At 38.5% G+C, this 13892-nt stretch overlaps 1 protein-coding gene and 1 long non-coding RNA gene across 4 annotated transcripts; one reads left to right on the forward strand and one right to left on the reverse strand.

The window, feature by feature from the left end:
• Positions 1-45: 45 nt before the first annotated feature.
• Positions 46-4106, reverse strand: terb2 (telomere repeat binding bouquet formation protein 2). 2 transcript variants are annotated; one of them, XM_017693257.2, is made up of 7 exons: positions 3974-4106; positions 2788-2869; positions 2533-2672; positions 2384-2436; positions 2095-2177; positions 1494-1582; positions 46-430 (listed from the first exon to the last, which is right to left on the reverse strand). In XM_017693257.2, exons 1-7 carry the CDS (start codon positions 4035-4037, stop codon positions 300-302), a joined length of 642 nt encoding a protein of 213 aa, XP_017548746.1. In that variant the 5' UTR covers positions 4038-4106; the 3' UTR covers positions 46-299. The 2 variants fall into 2 exon arrangements, with proteins under 2 accessions (XP_017548746.1, XP_017548745.1); XM_017693256.2 differs by having other exon boundaries at positions 2381-2436.
• LOC108424925 lies at positions 3513-7119 on the forward strand. 2 transcript variants are annotated; one of them, XR_001857669.1, is made up of 3 exons: positions 3513-3546; positions 4606-4724; positions 7033-7119. It is a non-coding gene; the product is annotated as an uncharacterized LOC108424925 (long non-coding RNA). The 2 variants fall into 2 exon arrangements; XR_001857668.1 differs by lacking the exon at positions 3513-3546 and adding an exon at positions 3775-3893.
• The last annotated feature ends 6773 nt before the right edge of the window (positions 7120-13892 follow it).

Below are 13892 nucleotides of genomic sequence, written 5' to 3' on the forward strand. Positions count from 1 at the left end.
GCTCTGTTGCCTTGGAGCCTTAGAGCAGCAGACTTATAGACAGAATTCTTAGGCAGAATTAATTTATTTACAGTCATCTGGTTATATCTGAAATTAAGCTTGGCATTGCAACAGGAACATCTGCAAATGGTGTACTTTATTTTGCCTGGATCTGTGAAGCTTGCATAATGCTGATGCACCATGAAATGAATCACAAACTCTCATTAACATAAGATTATAACCAGGTCTTATCTCAATGTCCCCAAGAGCATTAAAATGGTAAACAGTAGTTTCTACCCTTAATAATAAATTAAAATGTGTTAAAATTGCCCCAGCCTGTGTTGATAAGGATGTCTCCTGTGTGTAATAGAGACTGAATAACCAGTGTGGGATGGAAGGAAGTCATGTAGTTCTCCAGAGTACTTCTCGAGCTGGTCAATATGTGTGTATCCTATAAAGGATCCAAACATGAACAGTCAGTCTCAAACACCTAGCTTTGGACAACATCATGTTTGTGGTGACCCCAAAAAGTTAACTTTTTCCCCAATCCAGGTCCAAATACCACAAAACCAACAAACAGGGCTGGTTTCCCAGACCCAAATGTACAATAGTAATTCACCACTGGCACAGCAATTTAGTCCAAGATTAGGTTTAATCCATGGCTGGGAAACCAGCCAAAAAGTGCTACAGCAGTACCTATTCTTAGGAATGTGCCACACTACAGAGTTCAGGTCTGGCCTTAATGTTCCACACCTGGACCACCCAGTTAATCAAGCCCTTCATTGGCATCTGACCAAGTATTATGTTATGACACTGGATCTAAGTACTGTAGGGTGGTACATCTTAAAGAGACTCCTCAAGACACCTGGTGTAGATCAGGGGTATTCAATGCCAGTGCTGGGGGGCTGGTGTCATGCACAACTTGATAACTTCCTTCTTTAAACTTATAATATTCAACTCAACTTTTAATTGCCAGGTATGATGGGCAGACTTGAGTAGAGGACTTACCCAACTGTCCTGGACACCTGCTCTCCAGAACTGAAGTTGAATACCTCTGGTATATTCAAAGTGCACAACTAGGGTTTGAAGGGTTTCATTCCAAAATGCTTTATAGGCCACTTTCAAGAATCTTCTTTTCAGCAAGATATATCTTGTTGGAAGTGAGCTATTACACATATGAGAATTATTAATTCTATTTTATTATTATAAAAAAAATGTTTTTGCTTATGTGTCAGCATATTGTCAGCATATTTCCAAAATTCTTACAAATTTGCATTTTGGAATGAAACACGTTTATTGCAGTCCTGTATAAAAATACCATGAACTGGAATAGAACAAATAAAACTGAGCCACAGAGCTGGTTTCCCAAACCCAGATTAACACCAGAGTGAAAACAATGTTCAGTGGTGATTCACCATCTGCGAGACCAAGTTTAATCCATTTCTGGGAAGCCAGCCCTGACTGTTCCAATCAAATGAAAGTTTTTCGTTTCATTAACTATGTTAATTCAGTACCTGAAACCATGTTGTTTACAGGATAGAATTGCACGTCACAGCAGGCTGGCTCATCCCTTGATGGACATGGGTTCATGCAGTCTTCCTGGCTAAGAGACACATAAGCATCTTATAATTTAACTGATATTTGACTATTATTTATTTATTTTAGCATGCAACAGAGAATGTCCCTTTGAGGTCCACTGTACCAGAGTTTAGAGTTTACACCTCTATGACCTAAAGCAACTAACAAATAAGCAATTAAATGTTTGTTAAATGATGCATTCAGACTGTTCCGAGCAAACTCATGAAACACGTTGTCAAACAAGTCGTAAATATGAGTTGTAAACTCGGGAAAGGTTTATGTTACCCGAGTTTACCCGTTTATGATGCATCACCAGCCAGTGCATTTTCTGATACCACATGAGCACAGCAGACCAAAGTGTCAACAAACATGGGCTACCCGGATCATGTAAATAATATACATTATACCACTTAACCTAGTGATTATACCCAACTACAAACAACTGGTAGTTATAATCTGTTAAAAGGGCAATTTCCTGCTGTTACAAGCTGATGTGGATATCTGAAGCGTACCACTATACCAGAAAGTGCTACAAACCTTATCTTTCCTTTCTTCTTCAGACTTCCACCTTCAGGCAGAGCATTCACAGTCTGCTCTGGGTTTCTGTTTCCATGTATCGTCTTTAATAAAGATAGACACCATACTTAAGACACCAAAGTCTAATATTTTGGTTGCCAATAATCTCCACAAAGGGCCAGTTTGGCCACAGGTTTCTGTCCCTATCAAGTACAAAAACATCTGATTGCACTTGTTCATTTAGTTAGTCTCAGTCTTCAAACAACTGAAGGAAAAAAAAAAACCACTTCATACACATCATACTTACAACCTTTTCCAACTCATCCTGCTCCCAAATGAATCTTCCCATCATGGCTCTCACCTCTAAATATATTCAGCCAATTATCAGCTTAAACATGAAAAATTATGTATGCAACATTCAAGATGTGAAATCTCTCATAGTAGACACATACAGCTCACCTCTCTGTACAGACGCAGGAGGCAGCGTGTAGTGACCCAGCGGCACAGACTTGGTGCTCTGTCGTAGTCGGCAAGCTGAGAGATAGGCGCTGTGGAACACTGTGAGTCTGTCCATAGCATAGACATCACTAACATGTATCCTGAAATAAGCAAAGGGAATATTTAAACAAAGTGAAGATATAACTAGGCTAATGAACGTCACTCTTCCAAAGCAGAATAAAACAACGTTCTGATGTGCATGAACACACTCAATACCTTTCAGTCTCAGGACAGGAAACATCGTCACTGAAGAGGTAATCTGCTGTTTTCCAGCCGGATATAACGCCACCCTGAGACACTGACCACATCACAATGTATGTTTATGGGATTTAACTATGAAGGTGCGTGGATTCATGCCATGTGTATAACAGCCAGAGTCACAGACAACCAAGGCGCAATGGCACAAATGCCAGCTTCTTTCAAAAGCACAAGGGTTTCAAAACGTGCTCTGCATACAGTTGATTTATTTGAAGTCACCTTGATGTAATTATTGCACAAACAAAACACAGCTGCCTCTTCGACAGACAGACAGACAGACAGTTTATTGATCCCGAAGGAAATTTATCGTGGATTACATCTGTGCATCATGTCCTAGCCTGAAATGATAACTAATTGAATAGTTGTAAAGAAACTGATGAATGTGTTTAAAAATGAACATTTGTTTAAGTTATTAACCTAACTAGCTTAAGGTAATGTCAGCCAACAGTATTTCTAAGGATTCTTAACAGATTGGCACCGACCAATAAGTGTTTATAATGTTAAGTTAAATGCTAAACATGGGGCACGGTGGCGTGGTGGGTAGCGCTGTCGCCTCACAGCAAGGAGGGCCTGGATTCGATTCCCCGGCCGGGCGACCGGGGTCCTCTCTGTGTGGAGTTTGCATGTGTGTCTGCGTGGGTTTCCTCCGAGTTCTCCGGCTTCCTCCCACAGTCCAAAAGACATGCAGTCAGGCCAATTGTGTAAAATGATCAAATTGTAAGTCGCTCTGGATAAGAGCGTCAGCCTAATGTAATGTAAACAGTGAGACTAAAACGTAAGACCTACTGCTAGACAACAGACTCGACGTCTTAAGAAGTGTAACACTAATTCAAGTAATGCTGATTATTTGGCATAGTCATTACACAGTAAACCGTAGCTAGCCAGCTAACTAGACTACCAATGGAAAACTTGTAGATCACTGGAGTCCACAGGCGGGCCCTGCTACCAACTAGCCAACCTTAGCTGCTTGATAATGAATCAGTACTTCAACATTTATAAGGACGAACAGTCATGGGAATTCCTTACACAGTCTACACCTGATAAGTAACTTCTCAGAAAACGAAGTAAGCGTAGCTTAGTTAGCCAGCAGTGCTAACCAGTCAGGGTCCGTGACGGTTACGCTAAACTAACGTTCGTTACTTACCCCAAAACCTAGAAATGTCGTTCCTTACGCTGTTTGAAAACCAAGCACTTTTGTTTTTAAACATATTTAGCTGAAAGAGATTAAATACAGCAGTTGTCAAATTGTAGCTATTTTGTTAGCTAGATTTCAGATAGTATACTCCGTCAAGGGATTCATGTCGACGCGGTGCTACAGGATAAAAGAAAAAGGACTAAGTAGCTGGCTAGTTAACCAGTTTAGCTTTGTTGTATACTAGCTAGCTTAGCTAGAAAGCTACGTTACACGATTGTGTAAAAGCAGGAAAGAAAATGATGACATGGGTTTTAAAAACGTATAAACGTAAATGAACTCAATAACTTGATCTAGCCAGTGTGGAACACGTCTAACAGTTAAGCACATCCCTTACTTTGACCTTATTGCCATTTGGTGTGATGATTTACCCGAGCGATACCACATTAATACAGTTTAAGGGCTGATATCCTGCGTTTTGTGTTTTTGGTAGCTATTTTATTTTAACCTGTTGAACTCTTTGCATGAGTGATTACCACACCTTACTAAGTCTTTATCTTTATTCGCACGGGATGTCACCAGCAGGGCTCTGTACCAGTTTATCTTCGAGTAAATTTGGATGTTTTTGTTACTCTGCCTTTCAGAGTGATGCATAGATGGGTGACAAAGGACAAAACAGCAGCGGGTTAGTAAGGTGTTGGACTACCAAGAACCACCAGAACAGCACCAGTGCGCCTTGGCAGTGTGTGGAACTTTGCTGGAGGTGATCAGTCAGAATAACTTTGTATTCGTTTGCAGTGAGCTTTTACTCCAAGGGGACAAGTGGCCCCAAAACATGCCAGCACTCCCCCACTTCTGGACAACATGGCGAAGAAAGACGTGTCTGACTGTTTCACCTTCTTCTCTGTAGACCAGTGCAGATGGTTTTGCACCACTTTGCCATAAATCTGAATGCAGTTGTGAAAAGTATTATTTCAAAAAAAGAAACTGGTGTCTCAGATTCTGATCATGTGAGCTATTTTTTGCTGCCATGTGTACATTTTCATCCAAAATGCCTTTGTACACATCTGAGGTCATGATTCCATCAGTGAACACAAGCTCACTGACACCACGATTAACAGCCTGAGACTTTGGTGTTTGTACTTCTGGGCTTTACAGTAAGCTTAGTGCAGTCTGGCTGGAATTATTCTTCAGGCTTTCTCTACCAAGTCTAATATCAGTTTGATGTTGTGCTGAATGTGATTCTTTCTGAAACACATCTTTCTGTAATGCTTAAACATTTTAGGAAGTAACCTAAATAACTTTGTTAAAGTTTGGTTGAATGTTTGTGTTGACGGAGGAGGGGGGCGCACTGTGTAGCAAATCCTTTGTAATGTGCACTTAGAGCCAATAGATGGGGCCAATATCATGTGTAGTAACCAAAAAGTGTTTTGTTTATACCAAGAGTGCCCAATCCTGATCCTGGAGATCTACTACTGTGGAAAATTCAGATCCAACACACCTGGTTTTAATATGCAGATGCGCCTGAAGGCCGTCATTACCTGGATCAGATGTATTAAGATTATAATTAGAACTGATCTCTGCAGGGTGGTAGATCTCCAGGACTAGGCTAGATCTGCTTGACTAGGATGGGCATGCTGGTTTAGACATTTACCTGTCTGTGGGTTGTTAAAGTATTGTTAGCTTACTTCAATATAATAACAACTCAAGTAGAAATAAAAAAAAAACCAAAAAAACAAAATGCTGAATTTCCTGTAGAATTGCAGGGGAATGTCTTAGTGCATCCAGCATCTTTTAGCATTTAGCTGAGATTTGTTAGGCTGTATTTTTCTCTTTTTAGGAACATTTTGGCTTAAAATGCGATAGCTTGAAAGTGAGAGGTGTGAGCAACAGCAAAGCAGTCCCACTGAATGAAGTCCAAAAAGGAATTAGCAATTAAATTTCCTCATAAATAAAGTGGGATAGAAATAAGCCTTTTTAAAACACTCAGAAATGTCATCCTCAGTTTTGCTTATGCAGCCTATATGTAACTGACAGAAATAGTTAACAGTGCTTTTGGGACAAAGAAATTCTCCAAATTCATCACAGTGTTGCAGTCATGTGGAAATGTTATTGCACCCTCCAGTTACAGGGCAAAACTTGGGGTGGCTCATTAGTGCTGTGTGGTAGAAAGAGTTGCAACACTATGCCTATTCGTTTGTCTTCCTGTGAGTATAACTCTTACAAGCATAATCCATGCACTCTCAAGCAGTACACCCCTTTTTTGACAACAGGCTGTTTTATTTGTGGCAAAATAAATCGAATGCTTTTTAATTAATCTGGCTTAATTTTTTTCTAAAAACTAACAAAAGATGCAAAAATGGAATGAAGATTTTTAGACTGGCAGATGTTCAGTAGTTAACAATTGAGCATTTCACTGTGGTGCGTGAAATACTTTGTTTGTGTAGCACTGTTTTGAAAATGTCTTTGCAGACTTTGTGTTTACAGCGACTAAAAGCAGCCTCATAGATAATCGTCTTCCAGCTCAAACACTGTAAATAGACCTTTAAAGCTACTAGGGCCAATGCTGTCTTTTTTGAGAAACTGCAAAACTAGTCTCAGACAACAAAAATGAACTGATTTAGTAGTGATATTCAGGTTTTTATGGTTTACCTTCACTAATGCATTTAATGTTGAATTAGCAGGTTGTTAAATCTCTTCATGAGCACTTGGGTCAAAGGACAAAACCGAAAAAGAGCAGGTGCACAAGATTCTCAGGTCTTAAACTTTGTCTTGATATATATATATAATTATTATTATTATTATTATTATTAGACAAACATTAGCCCCAGAATAGCAAAACCTGTCAAACCTGAAAATGTGTATCATTATTATTTCATTATTTAGTGACCAATTACTTTTTCTTCTTTTGATATTTGCAGAGCGTGTAAACATGGGGACTTTGTTCTATGCTGACAGTAATAAGGCAGAATGGGACAGGACTGGCCAGATAAATGCTTAGGCAAAGGAAAAGAAAAGCAAACAAATCAAGGACAATCAAATTAACTGAAAACATCGTTCTTTTTTTCCAGGCCTCTGAGAACAAGGTGCGCTGAGGAAGGAGGCAGAGAAGAGTGAGAGAACGAGGAAAAAACAGAGAAAAGAAGAAGATACTGAAGGTGAGCCAAAAAAATCCCCACAGACTCCTGCAAAAATGAATAATAATTATTTAATATTGAATTCAGGCTATTGTCCTAAATATTGTGCAGGGTATTGTTTCAAGGTTTAAGGCGCTCACACAGTGTCTTCTTGTGCTCACTAAGATTGCAATGTCCAGTGAAGCCAGGTATCCATTTTAAAGGGCCCATATCCTTAATTTTTCTTGTATTTAATTATTTTTTTCCTCTGAGGTCCACTCTTAAGATTTATGTGGTTTATGTACCAAAATGTTTAGAATTCATTTTTACAAGACTATTTCTTCAACTCTCTTTTTTTCCTTAAAATGAAACAAAATGTTACTTACCATGCCATTAAGACACATACTTGTCAATGACCTCTGTTCTGATTGGTTGCCCTGCATTGTGCTTCATTCAAAAAGCAGATCGGACTGAATCACTTTTTATTGCATCCGTATCACTGAGCAGAGCTAAACTGCTGTAGGCTGAATAGACAGATGTCACTTTTGTGACATCACAAAAACAATTCATTCCAAACATTGCTTATATGGACTATCTGTGCAGTGAATGAGATGTTTTGAAACTTTTAACAATGTTTCTGTACTATAGCTAATTTTTTTCTGAAATGAAATGGAGGAAAATTAAAGTTTACTGTGATCTAGGATCTTTAAAGACATATCAGAGAATGATTTCTTGGCAGTTGTTGACCAAGATTGGTGTGTTTTCATTGTTGCAGTGCACTTTGTGTGTATAGTTAATGGGAAGTCTTAATGCATATGTGGTCATATTGATTGGTTGATTTGTTTTGCTATCAACCACCACGTCTATATAGGCGGCTAGTTTTGAATATTTACTTCATGCAGGGTAAATCACAACCTTTTTAGAAACTGGAGCCATGAGCCTTATGTCTCTGTTTGCCATACCAGTTTTCAGAGAAGATCTGTGGCTGCAGGATTTTCACACGTTAGTCGCATTAATATTTTTATCTCACTGAGTTGACAGTTTGCACACTATACATTGCATGCTGCCAGCTCATTGCTAGTCACATGGTTGGCAATGTGGATTAACCTTTGAGTAATTAGTGTGAATTCACACCATTTGTGATGGGAATGAGCTGCAACACCACAGAGAGAGAAAGCTTTTCATGTTCACGTCTTAGCATCCATAATCCATGAATGGGAAAATAGTCAAAATAGTGGCCAGTATAATTGTATAGTAATCTTTTGTGGCTTTTCCTTTATATCACATCATTGCAATTTGTTTATGCTCAATGATGAGAGATACTGAAAGATACATTTGCTATACTTCTATGCTGCACACTTAAAAATGCTGGTTCTTCAAGGGTTGTTTTGTAAAGAAATTGGTTCGAAATAGAACCATGAACACTCCATGAACCCTTTGCATGATTATAGGGTTCTTTGCATTGAAAGAGTTCTTAAGATTGATGGAGAATGTGCTGTAGAGGGTTCTATATGGAACCTTTTTGGAAAGGGTTCTATGTAGCACCAAAAAGGGTTTATCTATTGTTACAGGCTTGACATAATAAGTATAGAAGAACACTTCTCAAAATATTATAGAATCATTGACAGGACCGTCTCAAGAACTGTTTTACGAGACAAAGAACCTTTTAATCATGGTAAGGGTTCTTGGAGTATTCATGGAGCTATTTTCTTCACTGAAGAACCATAATCTTTAAGTGAACATAGGCTAAATAGGGGGAATAAAACACATATTGCATGCATGTAGGCATCACTACATTAAAAAAGCTCATATCTTACCCCCTTTATTGTATTTAATTTTTTTTATTTGACGTCTGCTAATATATTTGTGTGCTTTATGTGCCAAAAACAGTAATTGATTTTACGCAACAATTTTCCTGCCTCTCTTTATTTGTCACATTGTTATATATTTGGACCTGTAAGTGGTCATTATGCTTCTGAGAATTTTTGGCAACAGTCTCAGCCATGTATGCCATGTATTTTTATTTCCTTTCACACAGTGCCTTGAGTTCGCACATGCAGCAGCAACATTTGGTGCCATCACCATCACTGACTTCACGTATGCTAACAAAGCCTTTAGGGCGCAGCAGCGCATGGCTGGAGTGTCTCATTATCTCCTCTGTATGAGAGTAGCTGGCAGGGTCAGGGGTTTATTTAGTGCTAGCTGCCACGCGCACGCAATAGTGCCAAATTGGTTCCTAGTTTTTGAGCGCAGTAATGTCATGTAGCCTTGTGGTTTATGTCCATGCGAGGCAGTTTAGAACGCTATAAGCATAGGGCAGAGGGACAGTATCTTGCCTACTGAGTAATTGATTGGTCATGCCTTGGTGAGTTGCTCATGTCACAGCTCAAATAAAATACAACCGACATTTTTAAGAGCTCCAGCTAGAGGTTGTTCTTTTACAGTGACCTAGGACCTGCTCCTTTTCATGATGCAGGATGGTAATGCAATTATCAGTATTGATTTTTTAAGCTTTAAAAAAAAATCGACATCAGACAGATGTTTAGATTTGACTCATATTTCAAACAGAGATTTAATATATTTGTCATACTGTGGAGGTGCAGAATGTTTAGGTGATGCCGGGCTACTAAAATGTCTAGATTTTATTCATTTTGCTGCACTTGTAACCCTCTACAAATAAATGTTATATTCCTCTGTATTGCTAATACAGGTAGGTGTAGTCACAGTTTCTACATTTTGCATGTAAACAATGTAAACAAATGTAAACAAATAATTTTACACTATGTGACCTAAAGTAATCCTTATTATTGACTTTACCAGTTTCAGCCACATTCACTGCTGATAGGTGTAGAAAATCAGATACATAGCTATGCGATCTGCATTGACAAACATTGTTTGTAGAATGGGTCATGCTGAAGAGCTCAGTGACGTTAATGGACACAAGAGCTATGTATCAGATGTTTTCTGAAATGGGTTTCCGGCTGCCCACAAACCTAACATCACTATGGGCAATACCAAGCGTCAGTTGGAGTGGTGTACACACTAGCCATACAGTGTATATTGGCATTGGCCCAGAATTCCAATATTGATGCATCCCTAGTTCCCTTGCTCAAGTTCTAACCTACACAAACAGTAAAAGCACAAGAGATAATTTGGGTTAATTGTTCAACTGCAAATATGATATTGACTGTACTACATTACCCAGTTGTTGTTTGATAAGGTCAATTACTAGGTTAATCAAGATATTATCAACTGTTATTATTGGGTATATCATTGGGAGCTTGCCAGTTCATTCTCTGGCAATGCCAGTGTGGCTGGAAGTTCAAGAGAGCATAATGGGCCTTCCTCTCCCCCTATCAGTTAGAGTGATGCTAATCAGTTAGTTAAGGTAAGCATATTCTAGTGATGCTGCATTAGAGGGAGACGGGAAAAAATGTTGTGGATGGTTCTCGCATCTCTGATGGGCATGTGTCAGAATCTTTGAGTATTCAAGTAGTCATGAAAGTGTATAAAACTGAATAGCTAATTAGGATTTGCAACTTGCAAATTAGCTTCTGTCTAAGGTTATACGCTGAGAGATAAGATGTCTGAACTCACTTCTCCACTAGAGCGCTGTGTAGAGCCTGCATCTTATGTTTTGGTCAGAGTTTCGTATTTGTTTAGTCCAAAGAAGAAAGTTTAGGAAGACTACTGGAACCCACTAAAGGCTACAGCACACAGTGCAAGAGACTCCATGCTGTACCACTAGAAGGTCTTTTGAGCCAGCTAGCAGATTGTACAAAAAGCAGCTACAGCATATAAGAAGTATTGCAGAAAAGAGCAGATAAACAAGACATTCAAATTCAATATACGTACTGGATTGAATGAATTCCTTACTGTTTGAGCTAAATACCGTGAGGTGAAATGTGGCGTTAAGTGATGCGGAAACACCATTACCGTTTGATCTGTTCACATTAAAGACTTCAGATGGACACCTTTTTGGGGGTATATGTCAAGCCACACATCACCTATTATGGATTTGTGGTTTGGCACTGCGTCTAATACAATACAGTGAACAGTGAGATGCTGAGAGATGTCACTGTCTCTGCTTGTGTCTACCACATGTATCTAATATGCTTTTTTTTGTTTTTTAAATACATTTTTTAATGATGTCACACAAATTCAAATATCAAATTTGAATGAAATGCCCATTCCTAGTCTTGGAGGAAGCATGTGGTAGCTTTCCCCCTCCCCGTGATAGTGGAGATAGTGGGGAGACCCTCTTCGTGGATGGAATTGGACATCTTTTTTGCACAAACACTGAACGATAAAAGCCACTTTGACTAGTGTGATTGGAAAAAGATCTTTATGCTGTCTCCTGTCTACTGAGTTGCAGTTCTAGCAACAGTGATTAAAGACATGCTGAATTAAATGTGAGCTGGAACATTTCTGGAAAGAAACAATGATGTAGTCTAAGAGGAGCTATTTTTAGAGTCTGACCATCAGAGGCATTGTCTTCAGCTTGCTACCACCAGACAATGCATGTGGTTAATGTTTTAAGCAGTTCTTGAATCTGCATGCACTTTAGCTTTTCTTTCTGCCACAGTGAAATTGTTCAGCGTGGCACAGCTGTAACAGGGAACGACATCATTCAAACTTGAAAACTGCTTGATTCTATTCTTGGCAAAGTCTGTGTGTGTGCATTTGCATGTGTGCACGTGCATGTGATATGAGTTGTTCATTTTCTTCTCTTCATGCATTTTTAAAATTGCTTAGAAAACTTACAGTACGAAACTGGCCGTGTTCTTCCCACTGCTTCTTCAGTTTTACTGCAAGTAAAGATGGCATGGTGCCACAGTACTAATACCAATACTGATATTGAAACTTTGAATACATTGTAAAATTACTGTAATTTTACTGTTGTTTCTGTACAGTACATTTTCAAATAAAATTACAGTTCTTTACAGTATTTCTGTATACAGCCGAATACTGTATTTGTACTTCTCATTTCTGCAGATCCCAGTTTTCTAATGTACAGCTCATATGTGCTCTAATGTGCACCCACAGCTGTCTGAAAGGTCCTCATTGTTATGTACTACAACATCTAATACTGTCTATCAATAATTCCATGAAGTGATATCACATTACAGCAGCTACATTCATTAACATTCATTAATAGAAAGATGGCAGTAATTTAATATTTTTTAATTATAATGGCAAAATAAATTAATCTTTGTGTAGTAAAGACCTTTGTCTTTACTTGTTTTAGGGTGGAGTTTGTTTTGTTTTAAACCCCATAATTTTCCAGCATCAGATGTTTCAGCTACAACGATCTGTAATGGGTATATAAAATTTAAGCACACAGCCATATAATCTTCATAGACAAGCATTTCAGTAAAATGGATCACACTGAAGAGCTTGGTTACTTTGCATGTGGCATTATCAGAAGATGCCACCTTTACCACAAGTCAGTCTGTGGAAAAAATGTTATTACTGTAAAAAGGATGCATATAAATGGCCTGTCCTTTGTTGCATCGCTAACTACGGAGTTCCGAACTGCCTCTAGAAGCAACATTAGCACAAGAACTGCAATTGCACACAAGCCTAACATCACTGTGTGCAATGCCAAGTGTCGGTTGGAGTGGTGTAAAAAAAACTACTGCCGCTGGACTCTGAATGGAGAATGACTGGAAGAATGGAGGAAGTGATAGCTGCAAACAGGGGCCAACTCCATGTTAATGCCCACCTCATATAGGTGTAATGATCAGGTATTCATAGACTTTTTGGCCATATAGTGTATATTTTCCAGTAGCCATGCACCACTGCCTTTTTATTACACCGGATAGAGTCGCTTCTCTCTCTAAATGTTGACTGCAAGCAAGCACATTTTCAGTTTTTTTTTTTTTTTTTAACTGTTTTACATCCTGCTTGTTGTGCATTCGCTTATTTAATCTCAGCTTGTGGCTATAGGCTTAATAAAGCCAGTTACATCAGCACAATCTGATGCTTGGTAAGCTTAGAGTACATCAGTGGGTTGATGTGTCAGATGTATGTTTTGTTGTGCTTTAAAATGTGACTTTTGGTGCAAAAATTTCACTGTCATAAACAACAGGACATACTGAGATTTACGAGCACAGTGTTTCTAAAGAGCTCTCAGGATATGGCAGCTAGTGCTTTCCTAGATGCAGTTTATGTAGTGAAAATGTTCACTCTTCAGTGACAAAATTACATTGTTGTGTGGTGTTGTTTTAGAAATCTTGCCCTTAAATTACTTTCAGTGTCAATGTACTGTTCTGTTGCATGCTGTTATTAACGTGACCTCATGATTTTTTATTAATTTTTTTGCAAATATTTTTACAATATGCAAACCCATGTTTTGCATTTGGCTTTTTTGAATGGTATAGAGGAGTGCTATAAAAATAAAGATGTTTGGATGTGTGTCTGTTGGGGCAGATGAAGGCCGAAAGGTCAAGGTAGAGTTATGGGAATGATGGCTCTAGCCATATTACATGACCTACTGCATCACAGCTCAGACAAGCATCAGATCAACCCATAGATCAGCTGGGAGAACAACTTATTATCAGCACCAGACACTTGACCTCTGTTTTCCAAATGTCAAGTTACAACAGTGTTGCATGAGTGTCAGTTGTGTGATGTGTTAAATTAAAGTTAAATTATGAAGGAATCTAGTTGTCTACACTAGGGGTGACATGAACTCAATATCTTTATTTCCCACTATACAGACAACAATAAAATGATGTAACAATATCAATAAAAATGTCACTAATAGCAATGAATTGATAGTAATAACACAACAAGAATAATGTATATTTATT

This window comes from Pygocentrus nattereri, chromosome 25, assembly GCF_015220715.1.
Source record: "Pygocentrus nattereri isolate fPygNat1 chromosome 25, fPygNat1.pri, whole genome shotgun sequence".
Classification (NCBI taxonomy): Eukaryota; Metazoa; Chordata; class Actinopteri; order Characiformes; family Serrasalmidae; genus Pygocentrus; species Pygocentrus nattereri.